At 39.1% G+C, this 26,964-nt stretch overlaps 1 protein-coding gene and 1 long non-coding RNA gene across 4 annotated transcripts in view; one reads left to right on the forward strand and one right to left on the reverse strand.

The window, feature by feature from the left end:
• Positions 1 to 16,093, forward strand: part of LOC140623924 (uncharacterized) — an 88,103-nt gene extending 72,010 nt beyond the window's left edge. Inside the window, exon 4 of the long non-coding RNA XR_012023448.1 lies at positions 15,711 to 16,093. This is a non-coding gene — a long non-coding RNA (uncharacterized lncRNA). The remainder of the gene's footprint in view (positions 1 to 15,710) is intronic.
• Positions 374 to 26,104, reverse strand: PPM1K (protein phosphatase, Mg2+/Mn2+ dependent 1K). Of its 3 annotated transcripts, XM_072810684.1 has the most exons (8): positions 25,907 to 26,104; positions 24,592 to 24,718; positions 17,976 to 18,494; positions 16,953 to 17,053; positions 9,674 to 9,839; positions 9,170 to 9,314; positions 7,692 to 7,826; positions 374 to 4,563 (listed from the first exon to the last, which is right to left on the reverse strand). In XM_072810684.1, exons 3-8 carry the CDS (start codon positions 18,413 to 18,415, stop codon positions 4,432 to 4,434), a joined length of 1,119 nt encoding a protein of 372 aa, XP_072666785.1. In that variant the 5' UTR covers positions 18,416 to 18,494; positions 24,592 to 24,718; positions 25,907 to 26,104; the 3' UTR covers positions 374 to 4,431. The 3 variants fall into 3 exon arrangements, with proteins under 3 accessions (XP_072666785.1, XP_072666784.1, XP_072666786.1); XM_072810683.1 differs by lacking the exon at positions 24,592 to 24,718 and having other exon boundaries at positions 25,907 to 26,103; XM_072810685.1 differs by lacking the exons at positions 24,592 to 24,718; positions 25,907 to 26,104 and adding an exon at positions 25,196 to 25,299.
• Between the last annotated feature and the right edge of the window lie 860 nt (positions 26,105 to 26,964).

The following is a 26,964-nucleotide window of genomic DNA, read 5'->3' on the forward strand; positions in this document are numbered from 1 at the left end:
TCTTTATGTTAAATGCACACTGCTGAGGTCTGCAGGATCACTGCCAAACACCTATTTCTATTTTTTTAATATGTAGAAATGCTACAGTGAAATATACCACATGCAAATTATTAGAAAATCATCATGACCATTTTTTCTCTGATGTACCAACAAGTATTCTGTAAGGGGAAAATAAAAGACAAATTTTGTTTCAGATCAAATCAAAAAGATTTCAATAGATAAGTATATACGCTTTTTTCAAAGATTCTTCAAACTAATTTTTCAAACATCCTGATTTTGGTTACTAAATTGCCAACCATTCACTGGTTCTTGTATGTCAGTGTCCACAGATCATATGATAAATATTGGGAGTCTGGGTTCCAAATAAACACACTTGGATTTTAAAAAGTGTTTAATGGATGTACCTTATTAAAATGGTGTTTTGAACACTGAGATATATGATTTTAGTCTGCTCACATACATTTAGTCTGCTAGTACATACATTTAAAACAGTGGTCAAAGCAGCAATTACATCAACTCACTAGGAAAGAGTACAAAGTACACTCAAGTAGCACTTTGGTTACGTTTTAAAACAATGTACACAGGAGCACTTCAGTAGAAATTAATTTGGGAAACATTAAACTGCTAAATTTTGAGCTGGAATCCAACAGCAGATAAGTAATTCTTGGAGGTGGAAGAACCGCAGGGTTTCACAGCCCAGAACACTCCACGGACCGTCAGTGGACCATTTCAACGGTCTAACAACCAGCGGGAGCTGCCAGAGTCCATGGGTCTCCTTCCATATGCCAAAAGCAACAGGCAGGTAGGTAGTCAGAATTCGGCATACAAAGACATGACATTTTATTTCTGACATTTTATTTCTGCTTAAGTCATCCAGATGACTAATAAATCCAGAATCTAATAAATACAATAAATGTAATCCAACCGAAATCTTATGTCCCTTTCCACAGATAAGAGTATGTGAACAACTGAAGTGCTAAATACAAATCCATGTTTGTATTTAACTGTTTGATACTAAACTTTAACCATCCCTTCCCCTTACTCCTCCTTGAAGCATTTTCTTACTATCATATTACCATGAAATTAAATCCTATATGTTGGCGAATTGAACACCAATAAAAAATAAATTTATTAAAAAAAAAATTAAATCCTTGTCCATTCTTAGAAAGGAAACTAGGGTAGCCCGGGTGGCTCAGCGGTTTAGTGCCAGCTTCAGCCCAGGGCCTAATCCTGGAGTCCCAGAATCAAGTCCCACATCGGGCTCCCTGCATGGAGCCTGCTTCTCCCTCTGCCTGTGTTTCTGCTTCTCTCTCTCTCTCTGTGTCTCTCATGAATAAATAAGTAAAATCTTAAAAAAAAAAAAAAAAAAGAAAAGAAAAGAAAAGAAAAAAGAAAAGAAAAGAAAGAAAGGAAACTAAATGTCTTGATATTGAGGAGTTAGCATAGGCCAAATCATTCTCTGCCAAGATTCTTTAAAAAAAAAAAAATCAAATTCCACTTTGAAAAATAATTTCTATTAAAAAAAAAGAAAAAAGAAAAAATAATTTCTAGTTAGATTATGTGCTAATAATTCTTCAAGGCATGTAATTTCCTTTTACTTTTGGAACTTGAGAGAAGTTCACATCATAGGGTACAGAAATTCAAAACTGTTCCCTTCAAAACAAACTATTTTTTTTTTCATAAGACTTTGAAGCACTTAAACACAAAAATTTATAACATACACAGTTAATAGAGAGCAGGACTGCATTTAGTTTTGAATGTATTAGGTACTTAAGAACCTGTACATGTGAAAAATCATGATTTTAAGAATATTTTGCCAAATGAATGTTGGCAAATAGTTTGGCGACACGTTTGATAAAGATGATTTATATACTATATATAAATGAAAAGCAATGTAAATTATAATGGATTTAAGTTTAATTACATTAATATAATCTGTACTATACCTACACCCACATGGTAATAGCCACATGGCAAATTCACAGTTATAACTAGAAAATGGTATTTAGAACAGTCTTTTTTTTCACTACTATCTGCATAATTCCTTGTAACAGACCTAGAAGCCTAATACATGTAGGCCTATCATCTTTTGTGGATTAGGGTAACCTACAAATTATACTTCAATACTGTTGTTTAAAAAGTAAACACCAGTATGTTTTTATGCTTTAGTTAAAATTGACTGATTTCGAGTTTTAAAAGATTTTCAGGTGAAGCAGAGCAAAATCCTCCCCAAACCAAGGCCTATCCAATCCTACAAATTCTTTGTTAAATCTGGCAATTCCCCTCAGTGCATCAGTGACTTCTGAGCTTGACAACATTACTTCCACCCTTAGTTTTGAAAATTAAAGAGAGGAATAGTCATGTGAAGAATTCAAATCAGTATGTTGGTAAATTGAACACCAATAAAAAATAAATTTATTAAAAAAAATAAAAAAATAAAAAAATAAAGAATTCAAATCAAAAATGAAACCTCCATTTTCAGAATGTCATTTTGTGCTTTAGAGTTTTCATTTTCTTATGAGTTTGGAAATTCTCCATACTCTCTATATTCCATATGGAGGTTCTAGGGACCTAATTCAGAAAGAGCAAGAAAGTTTTCCAGCTTTCTTAGCCTACCTTTGGTTCCTCATTTCCCAGACAATGAACAGGAGACTATTTTCTTTTCTGTAATATTTTTTTACTTTAGCTTCCTTGAAAAAAGAAAAAAGAAAGAAAGAAATATTTCTTTGTCACCTTTTTTATCAAAGGAAAATTCTGATTAATATGTGTAGGAAAACTCAAGATTTATTTTCTTCCATTACCAAAAAGGGGTGAGAAGGTGTGAATATTTTGGGCCGTCTTCCTTGTAACAAACCTTAAATAAAACATAAAGACAGAAAACAAGCCAACCATGAGAACTGAGAGTGGGAGCTATACACTCTGCCAACCTTCTCATCTTCTTGGTTTCTTGTTTTGTTTGTTTCTATAACAAAACTCCACGCTATTCTTAACACTCAGTATTTTTCTCACATCCTATTATTTGCAAATTACCATATAGCAATGTAGCTTCAACATGCTAGTCTGCTTCTGTGTTTTCCACATCAATTACCCACCATAAAGTATCTCCTACAGCCATTTTAATTCTATTTCCTCACTTGCCAATAACCATTGGTTCTCTGCTATAAAACTGCCCTCCATTTGTCAAGAGTCCTTGGGGATAAACATATTAATAATTTAAAGCTAACTGGTGGAGGAGCTATGCAGGATTGTTCCCTTTAATTCTCTATTACTCCAGAATTTACAGATGTACATATACCCACACAAACAACAAATTTACATTGTCTGCCAAGATAAACCGCAGATATAATTCCAAACACGCATGTAGAGATTCACATTTTAACAGCAAACTTACATGCAGATATAAAGAATAGTTTTACATTCCTAAATTACATTAGCAAGCTGAAATATAGAATGCTTTGATATTTTAGATTTATTCTTTGTTATGAATCATAGAAATAAGCAAAAAGGAGACATGAACCTCACACTTTGTCTGTAGCATTATTAGTCAATGTGCTATTATTGTTACTGACACATTTTCCAACTTGCTTACTCTATACAAAAAGTGACATAAACATACTATATACAGAACACAAAACAGAGATGACAAATGGAAACTATACAAAATACTTGATACCGTCGTATTTAAGTTTGTAGAGCTTTGACCAAAAGACTCACCCTGTACATATTTTTCTGATATAAAGGAATAGTCTTATATATCTGTATAGCACTCTTAGCTACAGGAGAAGAGGAATGAAGGGGGTCGGGGGAATGGAGCCCAAGTGCCACAACTGAAATACGAAAGTGCACTATTGTAAATATGCATACAATTTTGCAGTGTCATAGTGTCTGCATTAACGTCTTTTGCATTGTGAAATTTACCAGTAAGTGGTCTAGAATACAAAATATAGTCACACAGGACTCAGTTTTCACACTTACTCCTTGGTAGAACTATTAAAAATAAACACCGGCAGCTAACATATTGCAGAGCCATCACAATACCTACTAGTATTAAATAGCTTGAAGGCAAAAATCTGTTCAAATGAATAAAGAACAAAAATGATCAAAAGAAACTCGTAGCTGCCTAAGAGTTTTCATGATTAGAAATTTAACACTCAGCAAGTGTGTCAAAACCACTTTTCATTTGCTCACTCAACTCTGAGATTCACAATAGCTGAATTACACATTTATACTGAGTTTGTACAGTTGAACATAAATATGGCAGATACTTATGAAAAACTACTATGTAAATAGTTACTACATTTACACTGACTTGTGTACTGATCTAGTGAACCACAGAATAACCCAGGCACAGCTGACTTGTTTGATCTAGTAAGTTGCTTGACATACTCAGTGAAAAACACTTCCACAGAAACTCAAAGTCATAGCCAGCAATCAGGCCCATCGTCCACTGGAGGCAAAGCTTCTGCTGAATGAGAAGTTGATTTCAGAGTTCTTGTATTTTCCCCAGGCACCAAAAGGCACTACTACTGCAGTACTGTTATCTTCACTACCATACTGTATAGCCTGCAAGGTATGACAGGAAGGAAAAGAAAAATATGGAAAATCAGAGTCTGTACAGAGAAAAACTACCATTCTTCTGGAAGGTTATAATCTCATTCAAAATACAGTTACTACCCACTTACTTTGCAGTGGTTCATGACTCACTCAACATGTATCAAGGTTCATACAGTTTATTAGATCGCACATAGAATAACAGATGACCACCCCACCCCCACCCCCAAACAATCGTATTAACTATATTCCACTGTAGCAATTTGGGCAACAGAAATACTGGTGGACTAAGATAAAAGATATGCAGCTCTTGAAGAAGAAAATAAAGCATTTAGCATAGAGACTAAAGACAAGGTAAAAAGTAATAACCTAAGGAAATGAATGTGTATAAGATAAAATGACAAAGTTCATTATGCTCCCTACAAAATGGAGAAGTGGCATAAACTAAATTTCCTACAGTAGGAAAATTATAAATCACTTCTAGGAACTAATTCAAAGGGACGCCTGGATGGCTCAGGGGTTGAGCGCCTGCCTTCAGCCCAGGACGTGATCCTGGAGTCCCAGGATCCGGTCCCGCATCGGGCTCCCTGCATGGAGCCTGCTTTGCCCTCTGCCTGTGTCTCTGCCTCTCTCTCTCTGTGTCTCTCATGAATAAATAAATAAAATCTTTAAAAAAAAAAAAAAAGGAACTAATTCAAATAGCAAATGACATAGTCAGCATTGTAAGATGTGCCTGTGATTATATTCAACAGCAAATGTATTTCAAAAGAATTAACAGCTTGAGGCCAAAACTGTGAGGGAAAAGGTGGATAAAAATATCTGATATAAAAAGCATCAAAATATAAAAAAGTTTTATGGGATGCCTGCGGTGGCTCAGTGGTTGAGCATCTACCTTTGGCTCAGATCGTGATCCCAGGGTCCTGGGATCAGGTCCCACATCAGGCTCCCCATGGGGAGCCTGCTTCTCCCTCTGCCTATGTCTCTGCTTCTTTCTCTATGTCTCTCATGAATAAATAAATTTTTAAAATCTTTAAAACATATATTAAAAAGTTTTAGAAACAAATTGAAAGACCAAAAAAAAAATTTTTTTTGCAACATCTAAGTACTAATATATCTAACATATAGGAAGTTGTTAAAACAACCATGAGAAAGACAAATATGCCTATAAAATAATGGAAAAAAGCTTTACACAGACAAGACACACAAATGCTAACAAATGATTAGTTTCACCAACAAAGAAAAAGGATGCAAGTTTATAACACTAAAATTTGATTTTTCTACCTATCAAACTGGCAAAAAACCATATGCATTTGGAGAAACAAAAATTTATAAACATACTAGAGAAAAGTTTAAATTGGAATAGCATTTCTGGAGGGCAATTGGGCAAGCTTATTAAAGTTTTAGAATATAGTGTATCCTTTTACCTAGCAATTTTCTAGGAATTTTACCTAAGAAAATAATATATGAAGGGAATAGATATGCATGAATAGATACAAGAATGTTTATACAGTGTTCCCTCCTGTATAATATGGGAAAGTGAACATAAACTAAATTTGCTATTAGGGAAACTAGTAAATGGATTAAGGTATACAATTATAGCAGAATAGCACACAGTCATTAAAATATCACTGCCCATGTGAATGAGAACACACTTAGAGGTGAAATTAGGAAAGAAGTGATCATCCATGGGATTGGGCCCCTTTCTGTAATCTCATGAACACACATAGTAATCAAAAGAACAATTCATCCTTGCCCATCTATTTTCAAGCAAATAATGCTTTTTAGGTAAGGTCTTATGTCTTAATTACAAAATATTAGCCTTTAAAATTTTGGGCTAGGGGTGGCTCAGTCAGTTAAGTGTCTGCCTTCAGCTCAGGTCATGATCCCTGGGTCCTAGGATCCAGCACCACATTGGGCTCCCTGCTCAGCGGGAAGCTTGTTTCTCCCTCTTCCTCTGCCTGCTGCTCCCCTGCTTGTGCTCTCTCTCTCTCAAACAGGTAAAATCTTAAAAAAAAAAAAAAAAAAAGTTTGGACTAAATTTGCCTTCTCAGTTGCAAATGTAAAAATTGAGAAATGTAAAAATAGCTGTTAAAGCATGATTCTAATGATCAGTGATGACTATAACCTCAAAGATCTATCTATCCATATAGAATATTAAATAGCACATGGAAACTTGACATTTTCTTTAGTGAGTATTAGCTCTGATTGACGTACTAATACATAACCTATCCATACATCTTTCTAAATGTGTTTGTTTTTTTTCACACATCCATTTTTAAAAACCAAACATTGACTATGCTAGAGTATCCCTATACTGGATATTTACTTGGAACAGTCTAGTTTAATGGTCCAGTGGTTGAATCCAGGAGCTTGGCTGTCTGGGTTTGAAGCCCAGTTCTGCAACTTAATGGTTTTGTGATCCCTTTTTTAAAAAAAGATTTTCATTTATTTATTTCTTCATGAGAGATACAGAGAAAGAGGCAGAGACATAGGCAGAAGGAGAAGCAGGATCCCTGTGGGTAGCCCAATGTGGGACTCGATCCCAGGACTCTGTCCAGGATCAGGCCCTGAGCCCAAGGCAGACACTCAACCACTGAGCCACCCAGGAGTCCCTGGTTTTGTGATCTTGAATATGATCCTTAACTTCTCAGCCTCTGTACCTTGGTTTTCCTCATCTGTGGAAAGGGATAATAGTAGCTCTAACCTCAGAAGATTACTGTGATGATTATATGAGTTAAAATGTGAATAGAAGAGTGTCTGACATATAGTATGTGATATTCCTATTAACTATCACTATAATTTACTATTGCTATTACTATGATTTCAAGGTGTGTACAAATCCAAAAAAGAAACATAGCACATTCCCTGGCACACTAATTTTACTTTAACAACTTGGGAGATTTATTAAAAAAAAATTTTTTTTGAATCGTAAAACTTCTTAAAATTGGAAATATTATGTAGTCAAGTGTAAAATTCATTGTAATACTGAAGCCAAAACACAGATTTCAAAGAAATCTCAAGCCTATAGCAGCCCCTCCAGGCTGTACCAAGACCTGAACCTGGGTTCTCCCCTCATCCCTTACCCTGCCCCCACACCACCCCAATTTGGGACTTTTCTAGCAGAAGCTCTTCTAGGTCACCTGTTCAATCACTGCATGGGCTGCTTCGTTGGGATCATGGCACTGGTTGACGAAATTACAAATCTCTTGACTATTCACCATGAAGTTAATTCCATCTGTGGTGAGGACCAGGAAGCTGTCATCGGCATGATGTAGCTGTAATCAGAACCAAATACCTAGACTCAGCCTTTGAATAATCATCAAAAGTCAAAGATTTTATCTATTTGCTGAGAGTTTCTATGTTTCAAAGCTTAACAGTGAAAATGGAAGGCCTAGATTTGGGGCAAAATTAGCAACATGCGGCATCAACCACCATGGACAAACCTAACATTTACTTAGTAACACCACAAAAGAAAAAGCTAGACAGCCAAATGATGAGAGGTAGCACGTTGCAATGGTTGAGAGCATAGTCACTGGAGTCAGGCCTCCTGAGTTTGAAATCTGCCTCTACTTTTTGGTGAGGCAAACATAGGTTAAGTTCACCTATGCTCTAGATTTGTTTTCTCTGTAAAATGGAGTAGTTTTAGCTATTTTAAACAGAGCCTGGCACATAGTAAACCCTCTGTAAGTATTTGTTAGACAAAATGAACATAAGTGAGGTAGGTATAAGATAAGAAATCATTCAATTGGGCAGCCTGGGTGGCTCAGCAGTTTAGCGCCGCCTTCAGCCCAGGACCTGATCCTGGAGACCCAGGATCGAGTCCCACATCGGGCTCCCTGCATGGAGCCTGCTTCTCCCTCTGCCTGTGTCTCTGCCTCTCTCTCTCTATCTCTCATGAATAAATAAATAAAATCTTTAAAATAAATAAATAAATCATTCAATTAACAATCACCTGCTGCCATTGTTGGGAGCCTAGCACTTGCAGAGAGGGAAGTGTCAGCTCACAACTGAGTGTATGTTGAGGGAAGTGTAGTGTAATGGGGCACTGAGTAGTAAAACGCAAAAGATGTCCGAGAAATGGAGGCGGGCAATTATTTAGCCTGGCATAAAAGGGAAGTGAAGGTCAGGTTCCAAGCGGTAGTGATACTGGATGATCAGGTGCAGCTGAGGAAGGGCCGTAGAGCCATTCTAACAGGTGAATTCCAGAGCAGCATAAAGCAAAAACCAAGCACTTCATCATACAGTAGGCCAGTTTCTTATCTGAAGAATTCATCTATCCTTCCACAAACTACTCATATATTTTTTTAAGATTTTATTTATTTATTCATGAGAGACACACAGAGAGAGAGAGAGAGAGAGAGAGAGAGAGGCAGAGAGACACAGGCAGAGGGAGAAGCAGGCTCCATGCAGGGAGCCCGACGTGGGACTCAATCCCGGGGCCCAAGGATCACACCCTAGGCTGCAGGCGGCGCTAAACCGCTGCGCCACCAGGGCTGCCCAACTACTCATATTTTTAAAAAGTCATGTTGGCTTCAATTAAGTCTTCTAAGAAAGCCTGTAGCTAGAAACAATCCTGCATTCATTCTTTGCTAGTGTATCAAATGTTGTAGGTTGTTACCTTAATCCTCTTTGTTTCTGGTTCTGCTATCACACCACTGGTTTTAAGATCCAAATCTCCAAGACTCCTTGTCATTGCAAGTCTGCCATTCACATGAGGCTGTCCCAAACTATTCCAAGCTACAAAACCACCACATTTCTTGATCCTGGTCCAAGAAAGAAAGGAAATGAAGGCACGATTAAACTTAAGATGAATCAGTTTAAAATGCAAGGTTTTAGGGTGCCTGCATGGCTCAGTCAATTAAGCACCTGCCTTCCGCTCAGGTCATGCTCCCGGGGTCCTGGGATCTGGCCCTGCATTGGACTCCCTGCTCAGCGGAAGGTCTGCTTCTCCTCCCTCTGCTCCTACCCCCTGCTCATGCTCTCTGTCTCTCTCTCAAATTAATAAATGAAATCTTTAAAAAAAATAAAATCTTAAGATAAATGGAAAATAAAATGTAAGGTTTCATTTCTATCTTGAACTATATAAACAGCATCCTCATAGAATGATCAGTGGAGGTGGTACCTTTCTTTTTCATCTTTTCTTTCTGGAGTATGGTCAATGGTCAGCTTCATGGGTTTTCCTTTTCTACACAAAATAGCCCGGCTATCCCCAACACTGGCTACAACCAGTTCAATACCATCTCTCACCAGGGCTACTGTTGCAGTAGTCCCAGAGGTCAGAAGGGTTGCTGCAAACATTATGAAAAAGAGTATAAGTCAGTGACAGTCAAATGATTGGATATGGAATTTTTATTACAAAACAAAACACAGGCATGTTAAACTAATGCTGAAACGTATCATTCTAATTTAACTAGATCTATGCAAATAAAATGCAAATGAACTATGTAAGTAAAAGCATGCAGAGAAGGAAGTATTTAATTCAGTAACAAGGCTCCATGCAAATAGAAAAAGTCGCTAACCTAATTTGGTAAAAAGTGCATCACAGTCTCCAAACGGCCTCTATTCATATAAACTAAAGCTGACTCGAGCTTATAATTATGACACCTTTGTGTGTACATTGGGTGCCAGTATTAAAAGTATTACACTTTAATTAGATTGGCTAAAATGGCAGAATGACTCTTACGTCTACTGAGCTCATTCAGGCAAGCTGATTTTCCTGAGATCTCTATGTACTTAGAAGGCTTTCTCTTCCATTTCTTACTCCGATCTTGTCAAAGTATTATCAGTTAATAAGCTAAGCAAGAATGACAAGGACGTATCCTTTGCTCTTCAAGCACTGTATTTTATATTCTTTCCTTCTACAATTGTTTTAATTTTACAAATGTTCACTAAAAAAATCCTAAAATGGCTAAAGGTTCACATTCTTTTCTATTTATCTTTGTCCTCCCCAGACATGAAACAAAGTTACAACCATCATTATATTAGGAAAATACAGGGGGTGGAGAATAATATTCATTTTAGTTTCCCAAACGCTTGATATATTCACATTTAATTTTCTCTGACCAATAACAAAATTAAATGTCACTTGGCTGGAGGTCGCCACTGTTTCCTTCATCCAATCCAAACTGCATTTTTTTATCTTTCTTTGATTTCTTCAAACCGCATCTGTTCTAAGTTCTTTATCACTTGCTAAAAATTTTGAAGGTGCATCGAGCCTTGCCAAAAGTGAGAATACTGTGAAATTAAGGGCTACAAGGTAAAGCAAATTGGAAGAAACTGAAAAGATAACTTATTTAAAGCAGGTATTGTCTTCAAAAATATGGTTAATTCTTTAAAGCATCGAAATAAAATGTTCAGGTGATCATCCAAAGATGATTTCTTTTTAAAAGGTAGATTTAGGAAAAATGAAATGCTATTGATTTGACTGATTGAGGCTCAATCTTTCCAATTTTTTGTTTTGTTTTGTTTTTGCAAAAAGACACTTTAAAAAAATTTTATCAATAGTGCATTTGGAAGGATATAGATATATAGATATAAAACTATATTTTTCCAATTGGTATATTAAAATGCCTGCTTTAATCAGAAAAGTGAAATGGAAAAAACATTAATAAACCCTAATTAATCTTTTATATCCATGCTGAATCTAATTTATCAAGAAAGAGCATTTATAGTTGCACTATCTTCCCATTGATCTTTTGATTTTGGAACTGTTGTGCAAGGTAGGATCTCAGCGATGCTAAAACATATAACCTATTTGTCATTGTGTAACGTAATACATGTTTTAGCATAAGTATCAGTGATGTTCATATTACAAAAGTTAACTTTCGAGTTTCCCAAAATGTTATATGAGATAACATTCACAGTTTGACCACTGTGATCTTTTCCAATGATGGGGAAGCACCAAACAAAAGAGCACAGGCATTCACTCAGATGCTACCTGTCCAGGGAACTTAGTATTACTCTCCTTTGCTTATTAAATGGTCAGCAGCTGCTTTTTAAAAAGTGGTTTTTAACTAGCTAGAGCAAAACAGTTAAAATTTCGTAAATGAAAACTTCCAAATTTCGCTGCTTAGGATTCTATTGTAATTCATGGCTCTGCCATCCGGGAATGTAAAAGAGCTTGAGTTTTTACCAATCCAACTTCACAGTTCCAAAATCCCAGGATTTATGGGAAAGTTTTCAAAACTAACTGTTGGTTCTGGCTTGCTAAGCATCTAAGAAATAAATATTAAATAAGCATTTATTTCATTTAGCATTTAACATGGAAGTAAAAATTCTCACTTTTTACCCTAACAACAAAAACTATAAAACTAAGACATCTTTCAATAAGGTCTTAACACTCACTGGACATTTCCTACTGCAAGTCATCTCAACTAATGGGACAAAGAGGCTGTGGGAACCTTCCAGTAGTCCAGGCTAGGAACCGCTGGACTCCTTCACCTGGGACAAAATTAAGCAGATCTCTCTTTCCACTGAAGCCCAGCATATAGTGTCCACGGGCTCCAGGTCTAGAGCTGCTGACCGGGCACAGTTCTCTGCCACAAATAACACGCACAGAGGCAAATAGGAAATTCACCCAGGAATTGTGCTCAAACATTACAAACCTGCAACACAGGGGAGGGCAAAGAAAGAGCTGCAAAATAAGGGGAAGGGTTTTTATTTTGATGAAAATTTCACTGGCAAATTATATCATATTCCAGGAGGTGCCAAATCAATGAATTCAAGACTCAGTTTGCCCAAGTTGATGGTATTTTGTAGTTGAATCTAGTTTTTCATCACAGAGTAAAACTTCTTAGTTTCACAGTGTCCCACCATAGGAAAAACTATATACAAATGCAGGCATACAAAACACATACACGGTATAACATACACATCTATACACTCATACTCTCTCTCTCCCTCACACACGCACACCACTCACACACACTTTAACAGTTAGTCCTGAGAAGTAAATCAGTACCTTTACAGAGCTGAATAAAGGGCACCGTCAATTTGTTTGGTACCAATATCAGAACTATCCCAATAACTAATGGGAAAATACATGGGTACAGCAGTGAATAATCTGTATCTGACAAATAGTCCATAGTTAGAGAAGGATGCACACTACAGTATACCACCAAATTACTGGGATTCAAATATAGATCAAGAAGGAATCAAAGCACCTCCTATACCAGATACAAGAAGTAGCATATTTGTTAATGATGCTGAAGGCATTTTTTTTTTAGTAGACTGATTAATTTAAATTAATTGTTTAAATTTAGGCTAGTAAGGCTCTTGAGCTCTAGTGCCTGTTGATGAGTTTATGGAATTCATCAAACGGGTATTTCTGCAGCTCTCTTTTCCCCGGTGTTGCAGGTCAACATATCAAAAGAAAAATGATCAAGTTTTTGAATGGCAACATAAGAGTAAAAGCTCTACTTTGCAAACCATAACCCCCCCCCTGGGTAATTATTGTTTACTGCATAAATGATAATATATATAAATCAATACAGTTTCAATATTTATTCAATGTGGGTGTTCTAGACATGTATGACTCATGAACACCAAAATCCAAGTAATGAGCTGAAGCAGTAACAGCACAATAAGTATCTCTTCTATATTGTCCCTATTGCCTTTTGCTTTTGGCTGCTGCCAGTATAAGAAGGGTACTAGAAAACACTGCTTTTCTGACACTGGTTATTCTGTAGAGATCAGGTAATGTGAAGAGCACGGAAGTTTCCAACAGGACTCACGATGCTGCCACCAACATCTCACGCTCTGAACGTCAGAGCAAGTCTTCTCTTTTTGATCCATTTGTCTCTTGGGGAGTTTTGCTGCTTTCAAGGCTTAAGCAATCTAGAAACACTTGGAAGAGTTTATAGGATGTAAAGGATATAATCTCAGTTTTATACCACCCCGTTTGCTTTAAGTGACAATTTGTTGATAAACAGCAGAGTAATGGGACATCATTGGAATTTACTGGCTGATTTCATTAACTGTAAAAATACATGTGACTGGCATAAATTGAATACAAAAATGCCTAAAGATGATGATGAAATTATCTTCATAAATAAGGGTAATTTCAAAATGTGTCAACAAATCAATAAAAATAGCCAGCAATTTCATAAGGGCAAGATTCTTGCTGTTTTTGGCAAGTGGCATTCTGATTTTAGTCTCCTCAAACCCCCTCATTTTAAACTGAAATAGTAACTATTTTAAATGCTAATGGGATAATTTGAAACACTTTATGCAGATGTGACAGCTTTGGACCAAACTCTTGAAGAAAACGTTTTATGTTCACTTTATTTTATTCACTTTTTCTCAAGAAAGCTAATATAGTATAATTGAGGGGTACTCCTCCCATTTATACCCCAAATTCTATTATTACTGACTTATTCCTGTGGCTTAACCAATCTCTCTTCAGGCTTCCCCTACTTAAAATTCAAATCCATGCAGCAGTGATAACTCATTAAAACATATACATTAATAATTTGGTTAAATCAGGGGTGCCTGGGTGGCTCAGTAGTTGAGTGTCTGCCTTAGGCTCAAGTGGAGATCCTGGGGTCCTAGGAACAAGCCCTGAGGAGATTCCCCTCTGAGTGGGGCGGCTGCTTCTCCCTCTCCCTCTGTCCCTGCCCCTGCTCATGCTTGCTTGCTCTCTTGCTCACTCTCTCTCTCTTTCAAATAAATAAGTAAAATCTTCTTTTAAAAATTTGGTTAAATCAGCTCTTGGATAATCAAATAATAAACTGTAATAACTTTGGTGAGAAAGAACAGGCATGGAGATCAGGTCAGTCCAAATAATGATTGAGTACCTTCCAGATTCTATACTGGGTGCCGAGCACTGGAGATTCAAAATGAATAAACCATGGTCCCTACTTTTAAACTGCTCATTGGAATGGCTCAAGGAGGGAAAATGGGACTAATGCTGATAGAAAAGTTAAAAAAAAAAAAAAACTGGAAGAGGGCAAACTGTATTATTTCACAATTTTATTTAACTAGCACTGGATCCTATATCTATCCCAAAAAGAATATTATCCACTCTTATAATACTGATACAGCTTCAGTTCTTACTAAAAACCAAAAAAAAAAAAAGTTTTTAATTTAAATAACTTTGAAATCTGAAACAGTATTTGTTTTAATTCACAAATTGAAAAATTAAAACAACTTACAGCATCTATCTTCAGTGACTTTAATATATTTGATAAAATAGGCCCCAAATATCAAAACGCAATTTTTAGCAATGTTAAAAGCCTTGGCAACTTACTAAGAATAAATTTTAAAGTTGTTCTCAAAATTCTTATTTAAAGACACACACATAGACCAAGTGATCTATAAGAATACACACAAAACAAGATTTAAGAACAATGTCATAGTAGACCCTTTCTTTTAGTAGCACACTAGGTTTCATTCTGTTGTGCTCCTTTATACTTGCAAACAATTGGCCATTGAATGAAAACTAAATTTGAGGCTATCTTATGAAAATTCTGAGATCATTAACTCAAAGCGTATGACAGATGCACTAAGTTAAATGGAGTTTAAATTTATTATTAAAAATTACATTTTAGGCATTTTAGGATTACTTTCTTTGTACAGCCACGAGTAAGGCACCTTCAGAAAGTTTCTCTTAAGGTAGGGAAGTTAAACAAATTTTTTCAGAAAGTTCAAAATTCCCTTTAACAATTCTTTAATAAATTCTTTTTTTTTAATAAATTCTTTATTTATTCTTTGATAAAATTCCCTTTAATTTATTCTTTAATAAAATGAAAGGGGTCCTCTCATATTTAATGCTGAATCTCAGTTTTAAGCAACTTCGTCAATGAGATTCTTTACCAAAGGACTGACTGCACCCATGAAGGGTTAATGTTTTGATCATTGGCCCCCACATTCCCATGGTAAACTCAGGTTTTCTTATGACAGGTAGAGCTGTTAGGCTCTACCTGTTTACAGAACAGCTGGTGCACACCACCTGCACTACAGCCAATAAACATCTTGGTGTGAGTGAGATACAGCCAACTTGGTTATGAATGAAAAAAGAGCATGCCAATATTCAGAGTCATAAAATTAAAACTATAAGAAAGTGTTTGACTGTTCTCTTCTACCTCCTATGTTTTACCATTAGGAACAAGAGTTCAATCTTATACCTACAATTTACCTTCTCTCAACCTCTATTTTCAAAGGTGAGGAGCCAGCTGGAAGGAAAAAAGTCCAAAGGAATGAAGAAGAGAAAATGGGCCGAATGATCTACAAATAAGAAAACAAATCCCTGAACAAAGAAAGTGGACTCTGATGCTTTTCCAAGAACTATGGTAACAGTGAGGTTCTCAAAAAAGGGGCGGGAAAAATCTTATAAGATGGCAAACAGAGCCACCTTGTCATCCTCTAGAACCCTCATCATGAACATGCCCGTGAGAGAAGCCACTGTGGGTGCCAGGGAAATCCCAGCCCCTCACTCTGTAACTGGCCTTATCAGTGAAATGAGGCTTTCCGTTCTTATGCTCTCCAATAGAAAATTGTGAAATGTTCATTTCTTTGGTGCTTTGACTTCCTTTAAATAAAGAGAGGAGCCAAACACAGATTAATATTGCGTTACTCACTTCCTCATCAGTTAAGGGGTCTGTAGCATGGCCACTGCAGAAGTTTTACATGGTCACTGCAGAAGTTTTCAAGATTACCTTTAAGAGCAAAAGATTTGGGGGCCAACTAACTAGAAAACACTAGTTTTCTATGTTTCTATGAAAAACACTATGTTTTTCGGAATGTTTTTGATAAATTTAGTCAAAATCAGAAACATTTTACTTTTAAAATTTAAGGACATACAGTACACAAATTTTAAAAATTCAGCTGTCATGCCCTTGTGTTTAACAAATAAAAACAAAACTATCACTAGTTACCACAAGATGCAAGATGAAATAATGTTTAGGAGTGGGAGAAAACATATCTTCTTTTAATTAAACAAAGTAGTGCATATTAGCCATTGTCTTTTCTTACTTAGGACCAGTTAGCAATTTTCTTCTTGTCTGGACAATTATTTCGTAGCTAAATGAGATGACCCTATAGTGTATTTTAGTACTTGTTCATCAGATTCATCTAAAAAACCAAAAACAGTAAACCCTCCCATAGTATGGATCTCCTATTCACATAAAGAGCAAATTTAACATTTTTTCATCCTTTTAAAATTTAAATTCAATATCAGAACCATTTTAGAGCTTCAATTGTTGAAAAATTCTCCAATATACTTCATTTAAAAATGAGGTACTAACATTACTTTGGATTCCAAACAGCATTTAAAGTTATTCAAAATCACTTTCAACATAAGCATCCTCACATATAAACTTACATTCCCAACCCTAAGGGGCTTAAATTGTTTCCTTTAACTAGACATGCCCCAGGACCCAAAGGAATGTGATTGTTTTACTTACCATCAGCAGACAGGTGGGCATGCCTCGCAAAGGCTTTATCTATTTCTAGAAAAGCCAAGGTCAACACAGTTTCCAAGTTCTTCTCTTTAGGAAGCAAATCCCTTTGTGGAGAGGAAGAGAGTCCCAAACAATCATCTTATTAAGGTTTCTCTTCATCTAGGTCCCTCTGGCTAGCTTTTATTCCATACAGTAGACCTCCATAGTTTGCCTTCCAGATGCTTAAAATCCACAGATTAACAAACAAATCAAGTTAGGAAATAACTAGGCATGGAGATAAGCCTTTAAGAACAATGAAATAAAAGTCCAAGTCTCCATGCTCAAAGATTAATACTTTCTATCCACAACCCTGAGAGGTCAAAAGTTCCCTCAAATAAAAATACACCACTAAGTTCAAAAATATGAATAAATTTTAAAAATATATGAATAAATCGACTTATGACAGCACGAATAACAATTTCACGGCATAATTAACTATACACACGAAGACATAGTCCTATGTTCTCCCCCTCTTTTAATTCAAGTCGTATGATCCCCAAAATACATTACTTATCACTGCAGTAAATGAACTTTTTAAAGAGCTCCAAAATACCCTCATTAAATGCATTTTCTCCATATGAATGTCAATCAACTAAAGCTAGTCATACCCCTTGAAAGAAGAATTACCATTTATTGAAGTACTATTTGCCATGCACTGGTAGGAGTAAATGCTTCTCAGAGTACATGCGCTCATGTACTTTATGTTACTTTGCTTGAAATGATCACAAATCAAAGTGCAGTTGATTCTGGTCAATGCGGTCACCCGGGGAGTTGTTAAGAACATACATTGTGGAAAGGTGATAATCATCAGTAATGAATGGCATTCTTGGGGCACCTGAGGTCACGGTCCCAGGGTCCTGGGATGGAGCCCCGCAAGCAGGGAGCCTTCTTCTCCCTCTGTCCCTCCCCCTGCCCATGCTCTCTCTGTCTCTCAAATAAATAAAATATCTAAGAAATAATAATAAAGCACACACGAAGTGTACATACATGATGCAGGTCTCCATGTGGGTGTGACAGAAATCAGCAGCTGCGGGTCCGCCGTGCCCGTCGTACACCGCGAAGTACAGGACCTCATCTGTTAGCTGGGCGCTGTCGAACCGGTCTTCGTTCTCCTTTCGTTTGCCAATATGCGAGGCGCAGCCTACGTTTTCCAGGCTGATTTTGGGGATCGGCTTGCCGTACTTAATGCTGGGCGGCAGCAGAATGGGCTCGTCGATGCGGTTATCCCAGATCCCGAAATTATCCCAGGTGGCTGGACGCCCACTACCATCCGGGTCAAACCGCGAACACCGAGGCTCTGAAGTGGAGCCGTGGCAGGTGGGTGTCAGCCGCCTGTCGTCCTGCAGGAGGCGGGAGCTTAGCAGCACTCTCCTCCTCACGTGGCTCCCACCACTTCTAACCAAAGTAATTAAGGCAGCTGTTGACATAACTCAACTCCAAAGAGTTCAGGGATAAGGGAAAGGTCTCTAGAACAATAATGGAATGTCTTCAGGAAAAATGATGCAGCTGAGTAGAGAGAGACAGAGAGACTCCATCAGTAATTGCACATACAATTCTTGATATATCATTAGATATTACCAAAACATAAGGCCATAAAGAATGCGGCACCCAACAGCCCACTTCCAGGAACAGTGCATCAAAACCAAATTGATTTACCTACCCCTTTCACAGTATTTAAAATCTATAAAAATGTGGCAATATGTGTATGTCATATAGAACAAGTGTCTCTCAAACTTTAACCTACAGTCACCTGGGGAACTTGTTAAAATGCGAATTCTGATTCAGTTTGTCTAGGGTGGAACTGAGATTCTGTATTTCAGGCCAGCTCCCTGCTAACCCAGCAGGCCTACACTTTTCCATAGCAAGAACACAGAATATGGGTGTAACTACATAGTCTTCCCTTCATCAACTCCATTGCTGTGAAGAAAAGGTAGGGGCAAATGTTAACAGTAACGAAGTCTCTTAGGGGGAAAGAAATAAGAAAAGTACCTGGCTTTGTTTGTTTTTAAAGATTTTATTTATGTATGATTTATTTGAGAGAGCATGAGAGAGAGACAGAGAGATCTCACAAGCAGGGGGAAAGGGTAGAGAGAGAGAAGCAGACTCCTCACTGTGTGGACAGCCCACGTAGGACTCAAACCCAGGACTCTGGGATCATGACCCAAGTGGAAGGTAGAGGTTTAACTGACTAAGCCACCTAGGAGCCCTGAAAGTAATTGGTTAATAGAATAGTTATGACAGTTCCGTATTCAGAGTGCCCAAGTTTTAGCAAAGACACAATCTAGGATCTAAATTCTGTTTCAAGATTTGTCAACTTACTAAACTTCATGTACTTCATTACTATGGTTAATGTAGAATTGTTCATGCAAACACCGTCACAGGCACATGGATGAGCCACTTCTGATGTGTGTGATCACTGGTACTGGTGGCACCACCTTTGTGACTTATGAGCAACTGATCTGTGCATTTACGTTAACAGATACTGGTCTGCAATCCACCAGCCCAGCAGCCTAGCCCCTGTGTTGGCTGTGGACTACTACAGCAGCAGCTAGCACCTGAGACCAGACTACATTTCCTTGAAATTATTACTTTGCACCTCCATTTTTGGACTCTGTCCCAAAGCTGAATCCTCCCCTGGGTGTTGTCAGGAGGAACTTCTACACCCCTGCAGGAAGGGCTGTGTTTCTGGCAGTTTTCCATACAAATAAGGTTCAAGGCAAAAGTTCAACTCCACGGTGCTTTGTTCTGTTACTTTATGTATTAAAAACCAAATGGAAAAGATAGCATCATGTCAAGATTTGATCATGCTGGTGGAGGGTATACAGGCATTATATCACTCTCAATTGTATGTTTGAATTATTTCACAATAAAAAGTGGACTTGAAAAAATATATCTTAGCATAAGGCACACACACACACACACACACACACAAAGCCCAGCTTGAGTGAATGCACAGGTAAATGAATTGCAGATTTCAAATAATCATTTTCAAGTAAATTTTTGGAAATCAGTCTAGCTTTGTGTAGGAACAGTAAATAAAACAGTAGATATTAGCATTATATTACTTTAAAAGATTGAAACTCACTTCTTCTATGACAATATTAGGGGTAGAGGAGACATACTATCTCCGGTTATCGAGTATCAAAGAGAAGTAACACATTAATTTACAAAAAAAAAAAGGTGTTTAATCCTTTGCTTCTGATTGAAGATTATATATTTATTCAGCAGCAATAATATGTTAAATAAAGGTAAGGACTTGTGAAGAAGTCTCAAACTATAATACCATCTACACTAGAGAACTAAGTACTGATTCATTCTTTCTTTCTTTCTTTCTTTCTTTCTTTCTTTCTTTCTTTCTTTCTTTTCTTTCTTTCTTTCTTTCTTTCTTTTTTTTAAGATTTCTTTATCTATTCATGAGAAACACGGAAAGAGAGAGAGAGACAAAGACACAGCCAGAGGGAGAAGCAGGCTCCCTGCAAGGAGCCGGATCCCAGATTCCGGGAACACACGCCTTGGGCTGAAGGCAGACAACCACCCAGGCATCCTCTAAGTACTGATTATTGATGGAGATAATTCACAAAGCAGCTTTATACCTTACAGTAAAAAAATAAAACTTTTAAGGCGCATTTGTTCGAAACCACTCATATTTGAAGAGTGCACCAGAAATCAGTGAAGTTCTACTCCTTTTTCTTTTAAATAGAGATATAACTGACAATACAACATTATATTAGTTTCAGGTACACAATATAAGGAGTCTATTTTTGTATAAACAAAGTACTATTCTTTTGGCTTCAATCTGAAATCATGTGTTCTATATTCTATATTCGGCCTTGGGCCACTTTTTTAGTCGTTCACCTCTTTAAACAGCATTCTAGAATTAGAAGCAAATAAATAACAAGTAAATTTTTTTGCAGCTCTTCTAGGGTACTCGTCTACTCTCTCTCTTCCAAAAATAAAACAACAAGACAGAGTCGCACTTTTAGCAGGAAACAAATATCCACTGGAAACGTTATTAAGAATGAAACGGGGGGATCCCTGGGTGGTGCAGCGGTTTGGCGCCTGCCTTTGGCCCAGGGCGCGATCCTGGAGATCCGGAATCGAATCCCACGTCGGGCTCCCGGTGCATGGAGCCTGCTTCTCCTTCTGCCTGTGTCTCTGCCTCTCTCTCTGTGTGTGTGTGACTATCATAAATAAATTTTAAAAAAAAAATTAAAAAAAAAAAAGAATGAAACAGGGGATCCCTGGGTGGCTTAGGGGTTTTCCACCTGCCTTCCACCCAGGGCTTGATCCTGGAGTCCCAGGATCCAGTCGAGTCCCACATCGGGCTCCGTGCATGGAGCCTGTTTCTCCGTCTGCCTGTGTCTCTGCCTCTCTGCCTCTGTGTGTGTGTGTGTGTGTGTGTGTGTGTGTGTGTGTGTGTGTGTGTGTCTCATGAATAAATAAATAAAATCTTTAAAAAAAATGAATGAAATAAAATGGGGTGCCAGGGTGGCACAGTCAGGTGAGCTTTGGACTCTTGGTTTTGGCTCAGGTCCTGATCTCATGGGTTCAGGCAGGGGGTCAAGCTTCGCATTTCGCTCTGTGCAGAGTCTACTGGAAGAGTCTCTCCCTCTGCTCTCCCCCATCAAAATAAGTAAATAAATCTTAAAAAAAAAAAAAAAAGAATGAAATAAAATGTAAATTGGGCAGTTCCTTTAAAAGCCTGCATGCTCTAAAATCAATCATCAACCTGGCCTCCTTCCTCATTTATTATCTGCACAATAATCTCAGAAAGTAAGGGGAATAGTCATAGGAAAACATTTATTTTAGGGAATGCTTTTGGCATAGATGAAATGTGAGCCAGATATATAGTCAGTTTACAAAGCTAGATCAGCACCACTTACGCAAGCAGGTGACTTTGTGTATTTCCAATGCAATATAACTAAATCATATTTATCTCCATATTCCCCAGGGTGACAATTCAAAGAGGACCTGTGTTCCCAAGCTAAAAAACAACTTTGAATTAAATCTGCACATCAAGAAAAGTTTCCTCCAGAGATTCAAGCTAGGAATCCGCCAATCAGCTGTCCCCGGTTCTCCAAATGCCCACAGAAATGACTACACACTGACTAGCAGATAGGAGAATATACTATATGATGTGGGGAAAAAAAAAAAAACCCAAGCCTGTGTGGGGGTGAAAAAAACACATTAAGTGTTCTTCATAACAAAAGGAGTGGAGAACAAACTGACAAACACGTAAGAGGTATTTTATTATTTGTCAGTTCAGCAATTATAAATTGGCATGTGCTTAAATCATTCTGCAAACCAAAAAAAGTTATTCAGGAATCCTTTATGTCAATCTCTCGGTCAGAAATCAAGGCTACTTTATTTTTATAAGCCATTTTTTTTTCATTTTAACTTTTATATTCAAACTTTGAAAGTAAAAGTCATCCAAAAGAGTCAAGGGGCAGAAGTTATCCTGCTTGAAAGCCATTTGAAGACACAGAAATGTCAGGGCTAGAGTTAAATCAACAAAGAACATAAGACTGCATTACCCACACATCATATTCTACTAGCAAAAATAAAATGTAAAAAAACTATGCTAAGCAAGAAAATAAAAACTTGGCTGGAATCCTAGTGACAGAACAGGCTATTTATATCAGCAACCTAAACTATAATGATAGTCATATACCAAAAGGGAACAAAGAGGGAGGGGGGACAATCTTCCTTCTAGACCAAACTTTACCAAATTCCTTTTTATTTCCCAATCAAAACAAAAATGTGGGCAGCCCGGGTGGCTCAGTGGATTAGCACTGCCTCTGGCCCAGGGCATGATCCTAGAGTCCCAGTATCAGTCCCACATTGGGCTCCCTGCATGAAGTCTGCTTCTCCCTCTGCCTGTGTCTCTGCCTCTCTCTCTCTCTCTCTCCTCTCATGATTAAATAAATACAACCTTTAAAAAAAATAAAAAAATAAAAAACAAAAATGTATGACCCACAAATTTACTTTTATCACATTTTTTAAATGTGTGAATAAGCGCATACATATGTACATAACAGAAACCCTATATATTCTACGTGCTATCAATAAATAAATGCCTGAAAACATTTTCCTTTTTCATCATTTTCACATTGATTTGTGTGACCAGGCCTTCTCCATCTTCTTCCTTAACGCTTTATCGGTTTAATCTGATACTTTAAAGTCCTGAGACAGAACTTTTGACAAGTGAAAAATTTGGCGCCTGGTTCACCAATTCTGAATAGCAGGAAGGATTCTCAGCAAAGAGGGTTAAATTCGAAATAAGCTCTGAGACCACGAGAGTAGGCACAGAGATTCTGCATGAGGGCACTGCTGAAAACCCACATCCTGAGAGTAGGAAATCTCAGGTGAAATCGATCAGGAAGGGAAAAACATGCATTTGGTTTGTAGTAAACTTCTGAAGTACATACTTGATTTAAAAATAGAAAGAAAAAAAAAATAGAAAGCATTGGGCAGCCCCGGTGGCTCAGTAACGCTGCCTTCAGCCCAGGGCCTGATCCTGGAGACCCAGGATCGAGTCCCACATCAGACTCCCCACATCAGGTTCCCTGCATGGAGCCTGCTTATCCTGCCTGTGTCTCTGCCTCTCTCTCTCTCCTCTCTGTGTATTCTCATGAATAAATAAATAAAATCTTTAAAAATAAAAAGCCTCATACACAGCTACAAGATTGCTATGCCAATTTTACATTTTCATATCACTCCCATTTTATAACCCCTCAATGGTTTAAATATCTCAGCTGTCCAGATTTATTTTTGGATAAGAGAGTCACTCACTCTCTCTGGCAGAAGGATGCACTTGGGATTTGAGTTAAACTGTTGACTTCTGAAAGCAGGTCAAAAGGGCAATTTATTGTTGTTAATTATAAGCACATGCCAAAATTATTCAGGCACTCTACAGTTCCGTACTAGAGAAAGCTGCTTAGATTTATCCCCCCAGCAAAGATATTTAAGAAAGTATTCATATTTGCCCATTATAAAGCAGCACTCCGGTATCTTTACATCAGTAACTTCTGCAAAGGAAATATAAGCTAATTTTAATATTCACAAAGCAAATATTTCTTTATCAACTTTTTATTTTTTTATTTTTAAAGATTTTATCTATCTATTCATGAGAGACACAGAGAGAGAGAGAGGCACAGAGACATAGGCAGAGGGAGCCTGCTATGCAGGCTCCATGCAGGGCGCCCGATGTGGGACTCCATCCCGAGGACTCCAGGATCACGGTCTAAACTGCTGAGCCACCCAGGGATCCCCTTTATCAACTTTTTAAAAGACAACATGCATCCCAATTAAATTCAAATGGTTTGGAAACTCCCAAAAGCATTTCAGGAAATGTGGACTCCAATGGCTTATCAGTACTCTGCTGGGAGGAAGGGAAAGAAACTCTAACAGGTCTACAGGAGGGAAAGAACAACAATAAAAACCCTAAATGATTCCCCTTGGGTTTGATGTGAACATGTTTAGATGTGTGAAAAGAGGAAAGAAAGTCAGAGCAGAAGTATTCATTGTTCTAATTCCATAGATATCTTTTAAAACATCTTTGTTAATGTGGATATGACTCACAGACCACATTCCAAACCTGTACCTTTACACTTCACTTAAGGGATTTTCCTTGACATTCTATACTACATCAACAGCATATCTTCCCTCTTCTTTCCTCTTTAAGATTCCAGTCAAGGGAGGTGCTTGTGTTGGTCATCAGTAAATAGTGACTACAGTTGCAAGAAAAAAAAAAATCATTAGCAAGAACTCACTACTCAAAAAATTGTAACTATCACCCGGTGGTTCATTTGTTCTCTTCCTCTAATACCATGACATCACTACTCTTTTTCAAGACCTTTATAATCCGTCTCACTTGTCACTCGTTCTGAAACCGACGACAATCTCATTCCTTCCCCCGTACTGGTGAAGGATGGGTGCAAAGGGCTTGGGAGGCCTTGCTGCGCATTTTCAGTCTGAAGCTCAGAAACGCCAGGGGAGCTTTAGGGACTCCAAATTCCCTGGCTATTTCCACGCGGAGCCTAGTCTTTGTCGCCTCCTGGGAAGTCTCTAATCTACATAAAGCGACCGTTTAAAAAAAAACATCAGCAGCCACAAGGCCTCTCCTGGCAATGCAAAACGCACATCCTCGGATCGACACGAACCAGGGCTCTGCATCCTGCTCTATTCTGGTCCCCTGAAACGCTCACCCTTGGACAGTTCGGGATCCTGGGCTGGCTCGCAGGCTGTGACAGAGGAGTAGCCAGTGTGATACACGGCAGGAAGCACACCCTCCCGCCCGCGCAGCGCTGCAGATGGCTGGGCTCCCTCCAGCACCTTCCGCCGCCCAGTCTCCGCCTCCCAACCACCCTCTCGGCGCACAGATCTCGGGTGTCGCCACGTCTCCCTCACCCCCTCCGCATCTGCGGCGGCGCCGCGACGCTGACCCCCTGCAGCATCCTCGAGTCCGGGGTGCGCGCAGGGCAATCCCGAGCCTCGCTACCGGGAACCGCGAACCAGCAGCCCCCGCCCTTTCCACCATCCCATCCAAGGTCCCTCCTTCCTTCCAACCCCGACTTACTTCACTCGCTTGGGTGGCGCCTCCAGCCTGCAGTCAAGTTCAAGGCCGAGCGAGGGGGGTCCCGCTGGGAAACGCCCGCGGCCCGCAGCGCAGCCGGGGTGGGCCCTGCCGGACACGCTGCTCTGGACCTTCGTCCAAAGGCAGAAAGCGGCGCACGGAGAGCCCAGACCCTGACTGTGGGGCGGGGGGATCTGAACCTACATTTATCTCCCCTCCCCTCCCTGACGACCGCTCCGTTTACTCTCGATTCCGCAGCCCCGGGGCGCAGGGGTGCGACCCTGCCTAGAAATAATATCACAAACTGTTAGAAATAAATGCCGTGCGCTCTCTAGGCTCTTACCTCGCGATGGTTACGTCCCTGGGGATTTTCTAATTGATTACCGGAGGTCGGGGAAGGGGCTTTCCTGCTGGGTAAATCAGGTTGCCTTCCCCGATGTTTCTGGAGCAAGCACCTAGCAAGCCACTGGCTCTCCTGCTGGAAAATCTCGAGAATTTTTCGCCCGCAGCGAGCCAGATGGAGAGGGGAAGTCCGCCCCCGCTGACTGACGGCAGCTCTGGCCAATCGGCGCCCGGAGAGGCGGTGCGCCGGCCGCCGGGCCCTCGGTCGCAGCCAATCACAGGCTCCAGCAGGAACGAGCCTCCGCGCAGCTGCAATTTGGTTTGGGTGACTTCGAGCAGCGCGCGGTTGGAGGGACGTCGCCTTGGGCCACTGGCGGCTCGAGGCGACAACCCGCCCCCCCCGCCCCCCGCGAAGCCTTGACACTAGGCCCAATGGAGGGGCGCGCGGGAGGTGGGTGGGGTCGGGAGACCGGGTAAGCCGCCGGCGGGTCGAGGAGGGGTGCGTGTCCCTTGTGGCAACTAGGAAACCGAGAACGAAGGCCAACGCTTCCTGGGCACGGGAGCTCGAAAGGCATCTGGTTTCACTGCTGTTCTTTGGAAAACTCACAGTGCAATGTGCTTCGTGACTGAACAGGCATCTTGTGATCCTGGGAATGTCGATTCATTCATTTGGCGAGTGTTTCTATGGTCTTGGAGGGCCTTCTGTATGCCAGACACCGTGCTAGGCGTTGGCGCTGCAGTCCTGACACACATACACCTGATTTCTGCCTTCACAGAACTTACAGTCTGAAGAGGGAAAGCGAGAAAACAAACAGGTAAACAAACGACAAGAATCAGGTCGGGGACGGAAATAGAACAAAGTGTGGACACAGAGAATAATAGGAGGTTGGCATCAGATGGGGGGGGCGGGTGTTGTTTTGGAGAACGTTATAAGATGCCATTTAAACGGAGACTTGAAGAGTGACCAGAAAACCAGTCAGTCAGCCAAGGAACCTGAAAAGCAGTGATTGTTTCTGGGTGCAGAGGACAAAGGTCCTGAGGTGGGACAGTGACATTTTG

The sequence above is a fragment of the Canis lupus genome, chromosome 33 (assembly GCF_048164855.1).
Source record: "Canis lupus baileyi chromosome 33, mCanLup2.hap1, whole genome shotgun sequence".
Taxonomy (NCBI): Eukaryota; Metazoa; Chordata; class Mammalia; order Carnivora; family Canidae; genus Canis; species Canis lupus.